The following is a 21,798-nucleotide window of genomic DNA, read 5'->3' on the forward strand; positions in this document are numbered from 1 at the left end:
GTGGTTGAGCTAGAGGATGAAAAACCATGTAGTGGAAGACCGAAATTCAAGATAGTGTTCTAGAAATTCAGTAGCAGTAATAAGAAATGTGTTCTATAAATTCAGTAGCAGTAATAAGAAATTGGATTCAAGCACCACTAAAGAATCATTGAGCATCAAGAGAAATTTGACAATAAGAATGCCCTTTAGATTGAACCACCTTACAGTTTAACATCTCAACAAGTGTAAGTGTGGTTAATTAATTCCTTAAGTCTCAGTGTCATGATTGTAACCCTAAGAATCTTATGAAACATTAACAATGCTCTAGGGAAGTCTTTTTCATAGTAACTGCAGTACCATCATTTTGTAGGAACACAAATGCTAATTGGGTAGGCTCTCTCATGGATTGTGAATCTATATTTGACTGTTACATCTTTTCGGAGACAATATGGTATCTTGAAAGAGCAAGAAATCAATTATATTAGCTAGGTCTAGTGCAGAAGCAGAATACAGATTATAATTCTAGCCACATGTGAGATTATCTGATTTACTGTTAATACAAAGTTGGGTAATGCTTTTACTGAGCTAACAAAATTATACTGTGATAATAAGTCTGCCATGCATATTGCTTCCACTCTAGTGTTTCACAAAATGATAAAACATATAGAGATATAGAGGTTAGTTGTTCTTTTATTATAGAGGTGCAGTCGGACGAGATGGTCTCTTCTTTAATTAGTTTGTGATGAGTTAACAGATTGACTGGCTAAGTCTTTGAGAGGTCTTAGAATTGAGTACATTTGTATTAAGGAGATTTTACAAAATTTTTGAATTAGTTTGAGGGTAGTGTTAATGACCTAATTGTAAATGGGCTTAAGATTTACTTGTAAATGTGCCAAACTTAGGGGGGTAAATGTAAGTTAAGACTAAATACAAATTATATGCAGATAAAGATAGGTGGACTGTCTTAGGGATGAAACTTAACAATTTTTACCCATTGATAGATGTCTATAATCATCTTTAATTATAAACAAGTATTTGTTTGACTAGCAGAATACTGTTGGTCGACTACTATTTTCTTCTTTAGGTTGATTTAGTCCCTTCTTTTTGTTTTCTATTTCTATTCACTGATCAGTCTAGAAGCTACCTCTTGATGCTTTGTTTAAAGCTGGTTTTCTGCTAGTGTTGTTGATAGGTGATGTTGCTCTTAATCTGTCTAGAAATTCATTTGAGGACTTTTCTCCTTCAGGTGTATATTGAAGTTGCTTGATGTTTTAGTGCAGCTTGATCATCTTAAGAATGCAAAAGCTAGCATTCCCAATGATTTCTCATGGTACAAGAGGTATGTGATGAGTTGCTCAACTTCTTCCTGATCATAGTTTTTAGTAGAACATCCTATTCACAAGAGCTGAAGAATCAAGTTTTAGCAATGCCAACTTAATCTTCTGGCATATGCACCATAATATTTATGATAGTCAGGAAAATTGCTGCAAGCCAGACAACCTTTTAAACTTCTTGAATCTGAGTGTTTTTGCCAATCCTCTTGTATGATATGTTAATTACATTTCTTAAAAAGCGTCTTATGTGGCTTCACTACATAGACATTTGTACTGATGGTTGGATTCAGTATGCAGTCCAGTGACATTATAGTGGTTTTGCAGCCCATATTCTTGACAGAATTCCAGCAACAAGAATTGAGCTCCCAAAATTGTTAAATGTTCTTTTGGATAAAAATTCAGCTATAGAAGAATTATTAAGTAGAAGCTAGTTGCATTTTGTATTTGATCAAATTGTACATATTTCTAAATTAATACGTATGTGGGTGATGTGAATTAAGTACACTCCAGATTCATAAAACAAACTTCTATATATGGGTTGGCTTGACTGGAGCAGTTTTATGGAATCTATATACACTTAGATGCTGAGGGTAACATACATCATACACCCTTATTGTTGGCCTAAATGCAGTTAACAAATTCTTCTTTTGTTTTCGGATTTATACTAAGAATGTAGAAGTAACTTTCGATATTTATTCAAATTTGGCAGAACATTTACTCAAGTAAGCATCCAGTGGCAAGATACTGATTCTATGAGAGAGGAACTAGATGATCTCCAGGTCTATGGTTGCTTATTTTTATTAATTTCACCAGTTTAGAATATGATATGGCCTAATAATTCTTAGAATAACCATTCATTTGCAGTAAGCTGTTTTGCAGAACCTTGCTCTTGAATTAGATATTTGTTCTGTATCCTTAGATTTATCAACATTAAAATAATTTATTATGCTGTTCTATTTCCAGATTTTCCTGAGTACAAGATGGGCTATTCTATTGAACCTGCATGCTGAGATGTTCCGAACAAACACGTATCCAAATTTGAAAATGCATGTTGAAGTTTTAGTAGTTTTTGTTTTTTCAGTCTTAAAATTCACCTAGTTTGTCTGGTTAGGGTTATTAATTATATTTGTTGTGTTTAATCATGCATGATGTATTTTTTCATTATATGTTTGAGTGCTATATGTTTTCCTCAATAGTTCTCTTGTGATCGAATATAACATAATATTTTATTCTTGATTTGGTATCAAAGTAATCCTTATATGGTTGTCTTCAACAATTCCTTTATGAGGAGGCAATAAATTTAATATGATGATAAACCTCTCCTCACCCTTTCTCTTGCAATTTGCACTCATTTTCTCCCTTGTCAAGCACCTTCTTCCTCTTTATGAATGGTATGCTTTTTCCACTTTCTTTATTTCACTATTTGGTTTGTGTGTCTCAAATCTATTCTTCTTCCTTCACTATTTGGTCTCTACTATTGCATCCTTCTCATGATGACAATGCAACTAACCATGGCTGCAAAGGAAAGCGGCTTCAAATTGTAGGTCTTGGTCACTAGCCACTGCCACATCTCGCTCTTCTCCCATATGAATGACATGCCTTATTGTTCTCCACCACGACCCAAGCCATCATCATGGTGCTGTAGTTGCCATGACACCATTAAATAGGATTCTGGGAACTGAGGCAACGTCATCATGTAAATGACCATTGTTTTCTTCTTTTGTATTCATGTTAGTCCTCATCAACACCAAACACTCATGAAACTCTCCCATTTCTTGTTAGTCGCTTTTCCTCTATCTCTAACATTGATCATTTTCATATCCTCCTTGAATCCAGAGCCAACCAAAAATAATTGCATCATAACTCTTGTCATATGAGTGAACAAAGAGGAAGATGGTTCACTGAGAGCTATCTTAGTCTTGAAGATCTTGTTGGCCTTTGGATTATGTAGTAGAGTTTCTACAAATAATGACTGTTATGGACTGAAGGTCTAAATGTAAATACAATTGATATTAATTATCTACTTGGCACTTGCTTGAGCCCTAGGTCTTGCTTGACCCCCTTTCCTTTCTCCACGAGCACTTCTGATATGAGTGCCTTCACATGCGAGCTATAATTGCCACTACTGTACCATCACTGAGTGGTAGACCTTTCGAAGAAGTTGATTGTGACAACCTGCTGCTGCTTCTCTGTTTTCGAGGAGCACCATGATGAGGCTTCTCATGACAATGCATTGCTACTTCTCCGTATTGTAAGGGCTTCTCCATTGCACCAAAAGAGGTTGCAAGTCTTGAATCTTTTATTACTACATTGTGGAAACTACCGCTAGCCATATCATAACGATAACACTACCAGGAATAAGATGTACAAATGTCTCAATCTATGTTGTTGATATTTAAACATTTGATATTGTTAGTGTCTCATGAATTGACATTTCTTCTGCCTAGGACTACTGAGTAACATAACACAGACTATAACTTTGTTGGAGAAGCTCCAACATTCATCTTCAATCAGTTGTGCGTAATAGTCACTTTTCTCGAGTCTCATCAGATAGGATAGGATTAGTTAAATCAGAATTATTAATAAAAAGTAAAACAAATAAGTTGATAACAAATTGTGTTCGATCATATTATAAGATGCACATTGTCTTTCATCAAATATCATACTTGATGATTATAAATAATAAATATTGGAACCAAGTAATATATCATATATTATAACAATATTAATAATGACTCATAATCATTATCTATTTAGCAATATCATATTTTTGTTATTAGTTGACAAAATTATATTTTAGAACTAGTAGGTAGTAGGTAATGGTTCATTTCTGTATCAATGCATGTGTTAGCTCATTAAAAATAATAGCATATATATTAAAAGGTAAACAATAAATAACAAAAAATGTATTATACTAGATAATAAAATCAACTTTTAGATCACATCTGTACTATAAAATTTGAAAATATTTTACTAATGATAACATTCAATAAAATTAGAATATTGATCCATTTTTCTTTTATAGGACTCGGATGAAATGTAAATCACTTTATTGAATATCCTTTATCAATCGTAATTTCTTTCATTTGACTTAAAGAGAAAGTTGGGACACTAGTGTTAGGATGGACCCAGACAAGCTAGAGGGGTGAATATACAACATTCAAATTCTTTTGATTCTTCCAAACAATAAAGTTCAAACACAATGTTAGATACAATGTGCTATAATCGTTCATGTGATAAATAACAGAACAAAAATATATAAGCAATAATCACAACATTAACAGTGAGATAACAGTAGACTGCTTGTGTGTAGGTTAGTTGATTTTGTCAAGATTGTATACACAAATGAAATAAGTAAAATGAGAAATACTATGATCAAAGCCTCACCGTACTCTATAGCTTATTGATTGGTCAGATATCATTCTTTGTAAATCTACTATAAATCACTCGTAGAGGTAGAGAAAGGTTTGTACATTCTCAATAATGCGACATTGTATTTCTTCTGTTGATATAAAATGACAATGTAAAAAAATAAAAGAATTATCAAGACCGCGTAAAGAAAGTTCTCTTCAAATTGCAAGCCCTTGGAGTGTTGTTCAACTTGAGCACTTGGTTGCAACAAGATTGCACTTGTTTTCTTGCATCCATGCTAAGACAAACAACCTCCAATGTTTATATACAACATTCTCCAATGCTTTTATTTTGAGCACCTCTAGTTGACTGGAAAAGCTCTAGTTGATTGCAACAATTTCAGCAGTTGAGTGACTCTCTGGGTAGCTAATCATGACTCCAGTTGACTAAAGTGTGGCAGAAACACATTTTGTTCTTTGAACCATTACCGTTTGAGTCAATTGAATATTCCACTCTAGTTGATTGAATCTTATATACAAATGAATAAATCTGCTTGGAGATCTTGACTTCACTCAACTTATTCCTTTTTAGTATTTGAAATGCTACAAGATTGAGCTTAGCCACAAAATATGACTCAAGACTTGTATCTTTGCCAAAAGCTCCCTACAAGGCACTAGGTAGTTTAAACCTTTACCTAGCTACACCATCTTCTCCTATAATGTTCCCCCAAAGTGAAAAATCTATGGTTACATTCACTTGTAATCTTTCACAGCTCACATTGCTTCTAGGTGTTTGCATCAGACCCTCAATTTCTCAAATTAACCAAGCCCTCTGCTTACTCCAATGTGCCATCATTCTTTGTTCACTCATGAAGTCCATCTCTTGTGGGGCTACAGTAGAGTTTATCTTGCTAAGCATTTCCGATTCCTTCAACACTCCAACTCATCCTTCTCTGATCGAGTCCACTTCGTAAACAACAACCACCTCATGATTCTCGTTGTAGAGTCCACCTTACTAGGAATTTGATCCCTTAAATGCTCTATAAGCCATCCGTCTTCGATCACTTCCGAATTCATCTTTTTACACACCTTTAAGCCATCAAGCACAAACCATCTGCCCAACTTAACTTTGACAAGTCAATCATCACAACAACTTGACCACATCGAGTCACAAACTATTTGAGTGCCATCTGCACTTAGCCAAGTCCTTGGACACTTAGGCACACATTTGAAATATATGATCAAATGTAACTTAAACCCTTTGCTAAACACATCAATTCATTTTTGTTTAATCCAACCTAAAACTTTTGCTTCCAATTGGTAGCTCGTTGGTGAGATGGAGGATGTTTAGAAAATAAGTCCACTATAATAACTTATAAATGAAGCATTGATTATCATTTCCAAGCACTTTGGTCTATGAAAAACTTACTTGTGGGTTGGCCAATATTTGTAAGATGATCGTTAGAGACTCAATGTTTAAAAAGCACTATGTTTGATGAACTAATATTGTTTTTTGGTCAACCCAAATTTCCAGAACAGAAGTTTGATTGTCTAAATCTCAATTTTTGGTTAGCTTACCTTCAGCCCTAGGTGTATTTAGGTTTGTCTTAGTTTGGTTCACCGTCCAAAAGCTTAGGGTCAATCTCAAACCTTGAAGCAACCTTTTAAATATCCTCTAGGATCTTTAGCTGAAACTCCCTAGATAACAAATTTTTTATAGAAGCAAAATTCTATTATTACTATCAATTTTACTCAAAATAAACCCAAAATTATAGCAATCAACCATGGGTCTTGGGTCCATCCTCAAACTTGATGAGCATCTACGAACTCATGCCTCTACACTTGATCCATGAAGTTCATCCAAGCTTGATCACCATCTTCATAATCTTAATTTTCATAAACTTTATGAACATATGATTAAATACTAACTTCTAACTTAAAGTGCATTATGATCTATCTCATGACAATTTAATGTTGCAGTGAACTTAACAATTTTAAGTCGGAATTCAAGAGAGTGAAAAGGACTTTCATGCTATCGTGCCTTTATCAAGATTTAAGTTAGGATTGACAAAACTCTTGTTAAATCCTCAAGTTATTCCAATCGACCTAATTCACCCAAATCTCAATCCGTCTCCTCTATTTTGCATTAAAGTATTTTTTTCATCTATTTACTGTTGAATCACATTTCAAGGTTATTTCTTTGATTATTTTTAATTTAATCTCTTTCATGATCTTTTTGTAATAATGTCTTATGGAAGATCAGGTGAACCTTTGCCAATGCTTATTCAACTTGGGTTTTATTTGGGTATCAACCGATCTTGACAATCACGCTTCTTATTGTATCTTGTAAATCAGATGCCATTTTCTGCATTTTTCATGACTAGGCCCCTTACACAATTAAGCCCTTTGCATAGTTGTCTTTCCATAGATTCTCTATATCCTTTTCGTCCATAAATATATTTTTTACCTAATTTGACCATTTATTACCTTTTGGTCGAGATAAGTTCTCCCAACAGTCCATAAAGTGTATCTTTCGTGATTATTCTTGTCTTTGAGCAGGCTACCATTGCTATTCACTTGAGTTGCATGGTGCATATATTAAATTTAAGTTAGTGCAAGAGGTGTCTCCTATTCCTATCCTTTCTTTTGCCCATGGCGTTTGCTACCTTAGTGCCCATTCCCACTAACTGCCTTTGTACATGTGTACTCGAAGAATGAGATATGATCATGCTCTAGTAGTTTTTAGCAACTCTCCAACCCTTCCAATCACTTTTCACCATCTTAAATATTGCCTCAGATTTAGATTTCTTATTGCTTTTGGCAAAGGTACTATAAATTATTCTAATCAATTTAATGCTCACTTTCTCACTATTTATCTTGTCTGTTCATTTTCACCCTAATATTCTGCTATTGTAGTTTTATAGCTGATTCCTTAAGGTGGCTTTTGAAATCTTAGTTGTGATAGATGTTAATCGATGAGATGTGTGGTCTTCACTTGAACAACTTGGGAGCTACTTTCTCTTCCTCTAGGGAATCTTACTATAGGATATAAGTGGATTTTCACTCTTAAATGCTTTCTTACAGCCAAGTCATGCAGTCACACTCTCGATGTTTGCAAAGAAGTGTTTTTCTACAAGAGACAACAAGATTACATGGAGGATGCACTTTTTGTAGACAAGGAGCCGCAGGAACACCTATTATTCGGATGCCCCTTATTATGGAGTTATGGAAGAGGATCCATGATTGACTACACATGTAGCAGGAGATGTCTACCTACCAAAGGACATTGAGAGTCTTTGGGAGATATTATCGTGGGAGTCGAATGTTGATAAATGCTCGACATCTTGCCTTATCCTCTTTGGTCCACTATGTGTGGAGAGCAAGAAATAGTAGTTTCTTTGATGAGGTGCACTCAGAGTGTTAGAAGATTTTTAGAAGTGTGTAAATTCATCTATTTTGGTCCTTAGAAGTGTTGTTTGACATTACACTTTGTCAATCATGAGCCACTACTAAAGTCCGTTTATTGTACGCTTTGTCAGTGCTATATATAAAATTTTACTTATCTAGAAAAAAATTAAAGCTATTGTAGACAAGTTGAAAACTCACTTTTCTATTAAGCGATAAATATACATTGTAGACTTAGGACATTTTTCCAAGTGTCAGGATTACTTTAATGTAGCCCCTTCATACTTGACTTCAAGAACACCTACGTTCATGATTTTTTAAACAACTTTGAGATTTATTTATTAGGGAGAGATTGATCTTGTGTGTAAGTTAAAGGAATCATTATATAGGCCGAAACAATCTCTAATGGCTTGGTTTGGAAAATTTAGCTTTGCTTTTATTTTTTATTTTTTCAAGTAAGACATGATGAAGAGTCTGATAGACCACCCTATATTTTACCTAAGTTTTCACTCTAGAAGGAGTATCTTTTTATCATCAATGTGATTACATCATCGTCATCGGTGATGATCCATTAGGATCGCACAATTGAAAGAGTATTCCATAAGTAGTTTTAGACTAAAGATGGCGACCTATTACTTATATAAATTAGGAGAATAAAAAACTGAGAGGAGATGGAAATGTGCCAATTATTTGTGAAAATTTGATTTGATTTCATACCTTGAAAATCAACTAAGAATACCTTTAATTTTGTAAGGAAATTAATTGAAAAATATAAAGAATATGAGAAGGATTTCCATATGATTTTTATAGATTTAGAAAAAAAGTTTAGAGCCTTAGACAATTATTTTTGTAGATTTTAGAGAAAGTAATTTAGTGATTATATTTAGTTGTTAATAAATCTTTGTGATAATATTCTTATTGGCACTAGTCTTAAAAAATAATTTTAGGTTTACCTGGGTTAGCTCTAAACATAACTTTAGGTTTACATTAAGAAGGGTCAACTCTAAGTTTTTTTTTTACATTAATAATAGATGAACTAGCCAACAATATTCACAATAAACCTTGTTGGTGTATGCTATTTGCAGAATATATTGTGTTAATTAATGAAGATTATGATTAAATTAAATATGAAACCTTGTATTGTAGAAAAGAATTTAAGAAACTATGGATTTTATAATAAGTAGAATTGAGCATATGAAATGTAATTTAGTAACAATAAAAGAATGGATGGAACAATTAAGATGGTTCAAGTAAGAGCTTTAAATATCTCAGTTTTATTTTTCAATGAGAAGGGGAGTACTGTTTAAGGTATTGTTATATGATAAAGAATGATCAATTATAAAAAAGAATAGGTAGACTCTAGTATGATCATCTTCTTTAGGCCAAATAAAAAATTTCTAAAATTGTGAGGTGACATGCCATTCTTTAAAATGATTAGGTGTAGTTCCAATACCATGATAAAAAAGAGAGAATGGGTTGGGATATATGGAAATGTTGAAATCTTAAAAAATGTATAATCAGAAGAGTTAAATATTTTAGAGAGAAAGCCATATGGACTAGAGGGAGACTAGTGAAATTTAATTAAGTTGAATAATAATAGCGATATAGAACTCAATGATGACAATTATGATGCTTCTAACAGATAATCTAGTGTTCGTTGTTGTGAGTTGCATATATCTTGAACCATTTACTTCAATAGTACAAAGTGCTTATGTTCCATATCCCCTTATAAATACTTTTGGTTAGTTAGGTGAATGACTTCTTTATCATATTTTGGTTATTTTCTGTCCAGCCTGTTGGCATCCTTGACTTAAGTAGTGTAGAAGATATTTTACAGGTACTCATTGTATTTTGCGTTGAGTCATTGGAACTAGACTTCACACTCCTATATCCGGAGCGCCATACACTACTTCGTATTTTGCCAGTTCTTGTGGTCTTAGCATCCTCATCTGATAAAGAGAGCGAGTCAATGTATAAGAGGATAAAGATAAATCGGCTTCTTAACATCTTCAAGGTATAAATTGCTGTTTCACAATTCTCTAATGCCAGTGGTTAATCTAGTCAATTCTTGTGTTTATTGTTTCATCAATTTTTATGATTTTATTTGGCAGAATGATCCTGTTATTCCAGCATTTCCGGATCTTCACCTTTCACCAGCTGCTATAATGAAGGAATTGTCAATGTATTTTCAAAATTTTTCAAGTCAAAATCGTCTTCTCACTCTTTCAGGACCCCATGAAATTACCCCTCGCGAGCTGCAAGAATATCCTTTCGACAGTTTATGATTTTTTCTCTCTTTAGTTTAGTGGTTTTCTGACTTGTGATGCATGATATCCAAATGTTTAATTTGAAAGTGATCCTGTGTTTAAAGGTTGCCCTATAATTCAAGTATGCTTACTACCAACAGAAAAGGAGTTGATCTCTTTCAGGAATGACCTATTTCTACTTGAACATAATGGCCTCAGGTTTCCATCAATGTTCAACTTTACAAAAGGACTTCCAGATAAATGAGATGCTTACTCAAAACAGAGGTCTGAGAACTCCTTTTGTTGTTCCCAAACAACATACATCCTCTCTCCATGAAACCATTGGCCATGCCAAAAGATGAAGAAAAAGTTGTTGATTAAGGTGGAAGACTTGGGACATGGTGTTGGGTTCAACCATACGGTTTTGATGTGTTGGTAATATGATTTAAGTCAGGGGCCTCTTGTGGGTTTGATATGTGCACAAAAACTAGTGCTTATAGAGTTCGTTGAGCTTCTTGATTCGATGGGATTTAGATATGGATTTGATGAAATGCGACCGTTGGGAACAAGTAGTGATTGAGCTTTGGAGGAACTTAGAGGACTATAGAGCATGCCACTTGGATTGGATCGAATGGTTGGTGTTGCGATCTTGGGGATCATATATTAGTAGTAGCTCGGTGGACTTAATGACATGGAGCATTGATTGAGCAGCGAGGAGTGAGCTTGGGGAGCTTAGTCTTAAAGTCTTGACGGTCGAGATGAAGGTGAGGCGTGTGATGACTCAAGAGCATGTATCATTGGTTGAGTAACATGTAGTGAACTCGGGGATAATGGTATATTTGATGACTTGAGGACTTGGAATGAGAGAGTTGAAGACCTGATCCCATGAAGCGTAGATCGAGTAGCAGATAACAAGCTCGGAGAGCTCAATGCACTCGATGGTTAGGCACCCTAAATTAAGGGAGTTGAAGACTTAGAAGCATGAAATTCATAAGAGATTATGAAGTGAATGTAACCTTTGCTTTTTTGTTTTTGGGAGATATTATGTAATGATGTGTATATGTGCTAGGTTAGTGGTAGGCTTCATAGGGCCTAGTTGTGAGTGCCCAATTAGATGATTGAACGTCTGAAGACATAGTTTGTCGATCGAATGATTTGAAATCTCATGCCATGTTGGGTGGAATGATTGAAATATATCAAAAACAACAACCAAGTCTTATCCTACTAGGTGGGGTCGGCTATATGATTCTTTTTATTCCATTCAGCTCTATCCACTACTATATCATTATCTATATTTAAATAAATTTTATCTGATTTTATTGTTATTAATCAAGTGTTTTTTAGTCTTCCCTTTCTTCGTTTTATGTGCATATTTGTGATAGGTTTTTATTGCCTAATTGGAATATTTATTGGTTATTTAAGTGTATGTCTATACCATTCTAAACGTCTCCAGATGTTTTTCCTCAATAGTGCAACTTGACTTTTCTCTAATATTTTCATTTCTTATAGTGCCCATCCTCGTATGTCTGCACATCCACCTTAACATCCTCATTTCTACAATTCTCATCTTTTGTTTATGTACTTGAGTCATAACCCAACATTCAGCTTTATATAACATAATAGGTCAAATCGTTATTTTGTTGAACTTCCCTTTAAGTCGTCGAATTACTTTCCGATCATAAAGAACACCTGACGTTGTCTTCCATTTCAACCATCTTTCTTCTATTCTATATAAGATCTTTTTCTCAATCTCTCCATCTTTTTATAAAAATGATTCTAAATATTTAAATCTCTTAGTTAGAGATAACTCGTCATCACTTATCTTAATAATTATTTCATTATGTCTAATATTGCTAAATTTAAATTTCATATATTCTATTTTTATTCTATTAAGTTTAAAGCCTTTAAATTCATTTCTCACCAAGATTCGAGTTAGGCAGTATCATTTCGATAAATCACTGAAACTTGATACTACTCTGCTTAGGCAATATCTCTTGTGTTGTTATAATTATGTCAATAATATCTTTATACTAGACACCCTTTGACATTCTAAAACACAAGTCAATGCTAAAATAGAGGTCAACATGAATCGAGATAAAGTTATCTTTTAGTTTGTCTTTGTATAAGATAAAGTTAAAATTATAACATTCTAATGAATTTGTTTTTGAACTTAACTTTATATGTTTTATCTTTTCTTCTTCATCTCCTTCCCTCTCCTATTCACCACTAGTACCGTATATAGGCAAGATACCGAAATAGTATTATTTCAGTCAAAGATCGAAACATCGACATGACACAAGATTTTGCTTAGTTGAGGTCCATGATCTTTGTATATGCTTATAAATGATTGTGAATCAAGTGAAGGGGTTTCCCAAGGTTTTAGTTGACTAAAAGTTGAATCGTTGGGCACTAAAGTCAACTAAAGAGTTAATTGAATATGGAGTATGGTATCATAGAATATTTTGGTGGTATGAGCAATCGATTATGCATTTAAGTAAAATCCGACTGTTGGGAGCTGAAGAAGCTTGCTCTCTATAAAAGGGTGTAATTAGTGGAATAATTTAGAGATGACGCACTAGACGCGTCATAGGTCAAACCGCATATATTATTGTGTTATCATTTCTTGTGTATTTGCTAGTCATTATATTATTTTTGTATTTGTTCACTGCCTATTCACCCCTTGGCCTACTTCAACCCTACGCATAGAAGACCTAACAAATACTAATGCCCTATTTACTTGGGGTGACTACTTTAAAAATTGGAGAAAATTTTAAGCGGGAAAAGTTTTCTCGTGTTTATTTCATTAAAAAGAATGGATTACTCGTCTTTTCCGTTGTTTACTTATTGTAAAATAATAAATAGTTAGATTTGTTAATCCGTACACTAATTAATTTTTAAATATTTTTCTATCCGTCTGAATCAGATGGAAGCCCATTTCCTTCCTCTCTGTTGCATCTTTGCCTTCAACCGTATGAGCCACGAGCAGCCGCTCATGCAGGGCTGCACTGCGCGGCCGCTCGCGCAAGCGGCATTGTGCGGGAGGTACTGCACGACTGCCCCATGCAGTTGCAAACCGTGGATGGTCGTAGACATGACCATTAATATTCTGAGTTTTTAATGTTTTAAATTTCATTTAAAAATTTCTACTATATTTTTTTAATATTTTGTATTATTTTAAATTTCATTTAAAATTTTTAAAAAATTCTTTAAAATTCTATTTTTTTTTTTTAAAATCTAATAAATAATATTTATATTCTGATATTTTTTTTATTTTTTTATATTTTTTTTACTTGATATTTTTTACTATTTAAAATATATATTATTTAATAAATAAATAGTTAATTTATATAATTATTATTATATATAAAGTAATATCTTATATTAATTTTTATACTTATTACTATAGATAGATCCATTTAATTCGAATTATTGATCTATCAATTTTATTTAAATAAAACTATTTTTAATTATTTTTTCTAATTAAATTGTTCAATAATTGAAAATTTATACAAAATCAATATACAACTTATTTTTATATATAGACCATAATTATATTTATCATATAATTATTATATATAAATAAAAAAAATACCGGAACTATATTGGCATGACACGATACGATACCGAAATCGTATCATTCCGGTCTGAAACCGAAACCTCGGCACGGGTCGAAATTTTAAACCTTGCTTTAATTAGCATAGTTAACCAATTAAACCAAACAATTATTCATTTTCTAAACTTCTTAGTCAGTAAATCAATTAACTAACTAATAAATTATTTAACCCAATTAATTAATGTCGTTAATAAGATAATCTAATAATTAATCAATCAATGACATAATTAATTTGCTTTCAATTAATTCCACCAAATATTCTACCAATCATTCAATCTATTCATGAATCAATCCCATTATTTAATCATTAAATCGATTTGCCTAGCTTACTCAGTATTTAGTTGATTAATCAATCAACCATTAAAAATCCTAATTTAGCATGTACTTACCAGATTATCAAACATGATTACTTTCATAACATGTTAAAGCCCTAACTGACATTAATTCCCATCGTATAAAGTTATCATGATAAGAATTAAGAAGAAACATGAACATAAACCTAGAATCCAAAATTCACACATATTACTTATAACACTATTATGATAAGAAGTAAGAGGACACATACACCTGCCTAAACTTAATCCGAAACTTATCAAAAACCTAGAACCCGAAATCTACATAGAGCTCCCAAGAATTACAGGATCCGAATTCCACAAGACATAGAAACTAATTAAAGCATTAACAAAGTAGAGAACATGCCTTCAAACTTTAGCTACTAACTCTCTCTTCTGTCTTCCCTTGGAGCTCTAGAACCGGTGGAGAACAATGGGGAGGGGAGCTTCTTAGGGCCAGCGGAAAACATAAGGAGATTGGCTTTTGAAGGTAGGGGTTTTTTTAAAGAGGTTAGAAGCTTAGGACTTGGTCTCTCTTTTCCTTCTTCTACAAGAAACATTGAACCTACTCCTATTAAAATTACCATATAACAAATTTAAGAAAACATCTAAATTTTATCAACTAAGTCATATAAATTTTATTATACTAAGTCAATAATTTTTTTATATAAAAATTTATATTCATGCGTTATAAAAATTTTTATTTACATACTAAGTCTTATAACTTTTATAATGCTAAGTCATGTATAATTTTTTTATATATAAAAATTTATATCCCTACGTTATATAAATTTTTATATACACACTAAGTCTTTATAAATTTTATTCATAATAAAAATTTATATCAGTTATATAAATTTTTATATGCATACTAAGTCCTATAAATTTATATAAAAATTTATTCACATGGGTTATATAAATTTTTATATTTACTAAGTCATATAAATTTATATAAAAATTTATATACATAGGTTATATAAATTTTTATATATTTACTAAGTCATTTATATAAAAATTTATTCACATGAGTTATATAAATTTTTATATATTTACTAAGTTATTTATATAAAAATTTATTCACATGGGTTATATAAATTTTTATATATTTACTAAGTCATATAAATTTATATACATGGGTTATATAAATTTTTATATACACATTTAGTTTTAATTAAATTTTATACATATTTATATTCACTAGTCTTCTTAATTGATCAATTCAAATTCCATAAATATGAGCTAACTTAATTAATTAAATCTAACTAACTTCATCTATTTAAATTAATAAATTCTTAATTAAATCAAATAAATCCTCTTAATTAAATAATTTTGAATTCTAATTAAATTACAATTAATCCAATAAATCTCTTTAATTAAATAAATCTGAATTCTAATTAAATTACAATTTAACCCGATAAATCCCCTTAATTAAATAAGTGGTTTCAGACACTATAACATGGCTTTACATGATCTCAGTTAAAATGGCAATTGACCCTAAGGTTAGTCCAAAATGAGTTTAAAGTGGGCATACATTCAATCAAATTTAACAGCAATAAAAAAATCAACTAGTATCTCTATTGAATTGATAAATGCTGGAATTGAAAATTATCATTTCTTTACATCCTATAACAAGTCCTGGCAATTCAAAATACCCAAAAATTCTTTTTGGAACTAAAATTATCATTCTAGATTATTAAAAATGACATAACATGTAAAATTTGGGTAGGAATTTCACACATTTAGTAATACTATCTTAGCATATTAGTAACATCTCCTATCTAATGGATCAATGAATAATACATAGTATTATCTGGACTTTCATCACATTTATCAGATTCCTAGATAGTGAATATTCTCATGATCTTGGGCATCATCAATAAGAGTGAGCCTAGTTATATATGGGCTTATCTAGGGTAAATAACTGATAACTCAGTTGAGACATACTCCTATAAAGCTTATGAAATTGTGTTATGATAACCAAGCTTCCTTGCACATAACCTATAGTTGAGTGTTCCATAAGGGGACAAAAAAATATATAGATTTAATGCTACTTTATCAGAAGATACAATCTCAAATATTATGACATTAGTTGTCATCTTCCGTAATTACTTGATAGATTTGCTAATAATTCCAATAGCAAATCCTAGATTGAGTTTAATGTAAGAAGAAAATAATATTTTTATAGAGCCAACTTAATAGCAATCTTGGGGACTTGATTGTAAATAATGGGGGCCTATTTGTAAATACCATATAATATGAGGTGTAAAGTGTAATTTTACATTGATGAACAATAAACATGGTTATATCTAAGGATTCAATCCTATTTTTCCCCCTCAATAGTGTTGATGTAATGAGATAATAATCATCTTGCATCCTTGTTTATTAGCTTGCACCAATTATTTTATGTCCACTCAACTTTGACTGGATCCACCCACCTAGTTCAAGTTGTTACAATTATGCTCCAATATGCTTGAGTGCGACTATATGATTTTGATGTGTTTGACAAAGGTGCAAAGTTAGATTCATATTGTGTTACTTAACTGTGTCAAGTGTGCAAGTGTAAGATACGTTGATATTATAGGAGCAATAAGAAAAGTCCAAGTGGTTGTGGTCAATCAGATATTTAGAAAAAGAAAAGTCCAAAACGGTATTGACATGCATGAAGTATAAGTGGGTTGAGCTCGACAAAAGATTTGACAATGTAGAAGTCCCACAGATGTTGGTAGATTTGGAAGTTTAATAGGAGTTTGTAGACAAGAAAGATCCCCTCTTGGTAGATAATAAGTCATGGTAGTTTAAGATCGACTGAATATCTAGTAGATGATAAGGACCTAGAGGTGAGGTTTCTTGGTAGACAAAGTTTTGGTAGGTTGAGATTAAAATATATACTTGGTACATAAGAAGTCGCGAGGTAAACTCTTAGGAAGTGAGGTGCGAGAGACTATGAGCGATCTATATTGGGCGCAAGCATTTTTCCTTTTTTAGGCAATGGCTTAACTTAGAATAGGTGTTTAAGGTCAAAGTCAATGAGTTAGTAGTTGCCTGTTGATCACAAGAGTTGAATTATATGGTTAATCGGCTAGGGAGTCGATTGAAGATAGAAAATTTGTAAAAAGTAGTTATTTCGGATTTAGGCGACTTAATAATTTTTAAATTCAAAATATTATAGTGTTAAATAGTATATGATAAAGAGGAGTGGACAATTATCACTAGTAGTCGACTGATGAGGTTCATGTAGGTGACTGAATAACATGGTTATTTGAAGATTTGGTCAAATGGATCTAGATTATTCGATTGATGCGAAAAAGGAGTCAATAAAGGAAATGATCATGATCCAAGGGAATCGAAAGTAGATCAACCGATTGAATCAAACTTTGTTCAACATGAGTCTACTAAAAGGCAATTTAGTTTATTCTGAGCTTAAAAATTCGATTGACAGCAAACTCTAGTCGACTGGATGAAGTAACGATCAAGTAACAATCGCTGCAGATAGGGTTCCAAAATAGTGGATTAATCAACTGTTAAGTCAACTATTAAGGATGAATTAGTCTACTGATGGTGAGCCCACCTAGTGGGATAAAATTTGGTTGTTGTTGTTGCTGTTGTAGTCTACTGATGGTGATCAACTTCAATCTATACATATTGAGCAAAGCACTTCGGACGAACAACTACTATAACTGAATCAACACCAACACAATGATCTGCAACAATTCCTCATTATCTCAGCTCCAATGTGTCAAAAGTGTTCTTTCAGTAATTTTTATTATTGTTTTAGTTTTCTTTTGAGTTTAAGGTCTTTACTTCCAAGCTCCATATTTTAAATACTCTTTTACTGCATTTCATTTATTATTATGTGTAAAAGCTTTTGTAAAAAGTTAAAAGTTACACCTTAGGAAGCTTTTCAAGGAGAAAAGTAGTGGTTTTTTTTTGTAAGTTGACTCATATGGAGTGGTAGTTGAGTTTCCTGAACCACGTAAATCCTTCAGTACTTTTTCTGCTTTATTTTCTTATTGTATTTATCATTTCTGTTGTGCTTATTACTTTGATAGTTTGAATTTGTCTTTATTATGCTATTCACTCCCCCCTCTAGTGCCATACATGATATCACAGTTAATTCCTAACAGAGATGGATGGGATGGTCATTTTGTTGCACTGGGTTACTGGAATTATCCAAAAGGCTTAGATATAACCCTAAAAGTCCATCATAAAATGATAGTAATATAAACTAGGTCCCTATTTGACCCTATACATGTGACTCATTCTTGGCAGGATCAAGCAATTGACATGTATATTGTGTGTTTTAGTTCCGTTCATGTTCACCATGAATTTGGTATTTTTAATACAAGTTTTTAGTCCACAATTTGTAATAAACAAAATTGTTTTCTTTCAAGAGACAATATTAACCAACGTGTAAACTCATAAGCTATAGAAGTTCAGCTATAGAAGCTCATAAGCTCATAGCTGAATGTTTAAAGTACTATTGAACTTTTATACAAAATGCTTACTTCCATAAAGTTGATGGCTCTCTCTAAAGGATGGTGCACCTTCACAATAGGCGTATGATTTGACTGATTCAGGATAGTGTGTTAATGAATTAACTCCTGTCCAAAATTTCTTCTTTTACCATTTTGAGGTTTATGACTGGTTTCCAGTCTTTGTTTTTTTTCAGAGACAACGTTCCATATTGTTTATGATTAGCGACTCGTTAAAATTTTATAATAGTGTTATAACTTGGAACTTTAAGTTAAATTTTGTTCAAGTCCACTGGCATACATGCTGCCTTGACTGGAACACTTACCAGAGGCGTTATTTGATTGTGAACCACATTGGTACTATTCGTGCAGAGCATGATGATTTCTCCATTCGTTTTGCTTCTGCATTAAATCAGGTACTTGTTTCATTAAAATTTGATTTACCTGTTGAATTTGATGAAAAACCAGATTCTAATAGCGAAGCCTTTTCAGATTAGCGCGATGATCTTTCCTGGTCTAGAACATCAACAGAAAAAAAGTTCGCATCATAGGTTTTCAGTGGCTTAGCAGCCTTTCAGATATCACATTAAGTTCCATTAGTTGTTTTCACCTGTTATATTCAGCCATCTACTTATCGTCTAAGAATAATTTAGTTATTAGTCTCAACTAGATGACTTAATACATGCACTGTTGCACATGTTTCTGTTATGTAAAAGCTCAATCTAATTTAAATTCTTGTGGCAGTGTACTCGTATATGGATATATCGCTATTCGCCATACTGGCTTCATTAATCCTTGGCTTTACACCTTTATTTTTTGGTTCCATGAATGTATTTGTGTTTCTGTGCGTAATTGCACATCTGTCTATATTTGTTTGTCTGCATGTAGTTTTTGGATTGACATCTTCTTGTATTTGTTTGGTCAAAGAAAAAGAAATCTGCTAAAGAATTAAATTTTCTTTTTTTCCCTTTATCAAGTTTGTTATTCGTCTCATTAGTTAAATCTATGTCCTCTATCTAGATTGTTGTGCTCCAGTCAATTGGTACCACTGACAGTGATTGGTCCAGAGAAGTCAAAGGAAATATGTATGATTTGGTTGTTGAAGGTTTTCAACTTCTCAGTCGGTGGACTGGGCGGGTATGGGAACAATGTGCTTGGAAGTTCTCTAGGCCTTGCAAGGAACCTGCTTCAATAAGTTCTCATCAAAATTCCACTACATTTTTTGACTATGAGAAGGTTTTACTTTATTTCTTTACTTTTGATTTTCCATCGATGTAGTATAATTGCATTTTATTGTTTTTAATAGAGCCCGAGTGAAATACAACTGAAAATTTTTCCTCGTGATGCTAATGAGTTTCATGTTCTACTCTTGATGCAATTAGATTCTTCAAATAAAATTTGTCTACAACTACAAACGTTCTTCTTTGTTATTGTTATATTCTGCATTCTTCTTTTGTTATTGTTATATTCTGCATTCTTCTTTTGTTATTGTTATATTCTTCTCCTTTCATTATTGAAAGCATAATTTTAAACCTTATGCCCTATTAGGCAATAGGGGGAAGAGTATGTTCAAACAATAAATTGAGACAAATAAAAGATCACTAGAAGGGTAACATGGGCAATGCCTATGAGGGGTTACAAAATATGATATAAGTGATACAAAATTCAATACTAGTTATAGTTTAAAATCTCATGCCATCCCGGGCGAAACATGTCGTTCCGCCCGCCAACTGGTACGGCGCAAAGAAGGGCACACCCTGCGGAGGGATTGCATGACCTCTATAGAGGGATCACATGACCTCTGTAGAGGGATCGCATGACCCCCACAGCGGAGGGGTCGTGCGACCACTGCAGATTGGGCGGAGGGATGGTGCGACCCTCGTGGTTGCGGCGAAGGGGTCACTCGATCCCTTTGGCTACGGTGGAGGATTCATGTGATTGCTCGTTGGGTTGCGCATATGTCACGAGGTTGCCTCTTAATTTTTAATTAAAACTTGGTTTAATAATTTCAATTAACTTCCCACTATAATCTTACTATTTTATTAAGAATCTGCCCCTTTTACTTACTAACTTTGGTGGAGTCCAAAATAAAATTACATTAATATACTTTTTTTCTATTTACATCGAAAATAATTCTAAGGTTTATTAGTAATTTTTACAAACGCATCAATCAGTGATCTAGAGTTCGAGACTCAACTGTGACATATTATTGAAATTTTTCTCATTAATCAATCAGAGATTTAGAGTTCGAGACTCAACTATGACGTATTATTGAGAATTTTTCTCATTAATCAATTAGAAATCTGGAGTTCTCTTTAGTCTCATATCTTAGAATTGACAATACTGTAAGCAGAGAAGCTTCTATAAATATCTTGGGTTGGCGACTTAAGAAGCATACTTTTCTCAGTTTTTTCGCTAAGACTAAGTATGATATTAAATTAATTTTTTAAAGAGGGAGTCCGTTATAGTAGCTTGCTATTGATTCTCGAACGTCATCCTGGCGCACCCTTACCTAATTTATTCTTATCAGGGACGGTATAAAATTATAAAAATATTAGAGTCTTGCCCCACTAATAAAAAAATAGGGGCAATCTTTAAAAATTAAAACTATTTTTTATAAGTCCCCACCTGGTATAAGGGGCCTAGCTCACGCAACGCGTGTGCATGATCGCTACAGATAATCTATTTTGGCTTAAGTATATCTTAATAGAACTATCTCAATTACTTAATATATATTATTTATTTTAATTCTAAAAATATATAATAAAGTTTATTTATTTATTTATTATACGAGAGATCTTGTATTTTTTTATTTTTTTCATTTTTTTTAGAAATATCTAAGTTAATTTTATATTTTTATTAATATATTTTATATTAAAAAATATTGAAACCATATCAGTATGACATGGCATGGTACCGTATCGTGTTGGTCATTAGATCGAAACTTCGATATGCCTCTTAATTTTAAGTACTAGTTATACATGCATGATAAAAGTAGGACAAAATTACAAGTAATCATTTTGGGAAAAATATTTAGTTAAGCTATTTTGTTTTACATATTACTTGT

At 32.4% G+C, this 21,798-nt stretch overlaps 1 protein-coding gene across 1 annotated transcript in view; it reads left to right on the forward strand.

Moving 5' to 3' along the window:
• The window catches only part of LOC122036410 (protein PIR-like), an 84,995-nt gene that overhangs the window by 7,993 nt on the left and 55,204 nt on the right, over positions 1 to 21,798 (forward strand). The window contains exons 5-12 of the mRNA XM_042595708.1: positions 1,226 to 1,318; positions 2,023 to 2,092; positions 2,277 to 2,341; positions 9,892 to 9,905; positions 9,994 to 10,082; positions 10,180 to 10,331; positions 19,054 to 19,147; positions 19,752 to 19,967. Of these exons, the coding sequence (XP_042451642.1) occupies positions 1,226 to 1,318; positions 2,023 to 2,092; positions 2,277 to 2,341; positions 9,892 to 9,905; positions 9,994 to 10,082; positions 10,180 to 10,331; positions 19,054 to 19,147; positions 19,752 to 19,967 (793 nt within the window). The remainder of the gene's footprint in view (positions 1 to 1,225; positions 1,319 to 2,022; positions 2,093 to 2,276; positions 2,342 to 9,891; positions 9,906 to 9,993; positions 10,083 to 10,179; positions 10,332 to 19,053; positions 19,148 to 19,751; positions 19,968 to 21,798) is intronic.

The sequence above is a fragment of the Zingiber officinale genome, unplaced genomic scaffold, assembly GCF_018446385.1.
Source record: "Zingiber officinale cultivar Zhangliang unplaced genomic scaffold, Zo_v1.1 ctg156, whole genome shotgun sequence".
Classification (NCBI taxonomy): Eukaryota; Viridiplantae; Streptophyta; class Magnoliopsida; order Zingiberales; family Zingiberaceae; genus Zingiber; species Zingiber officinale.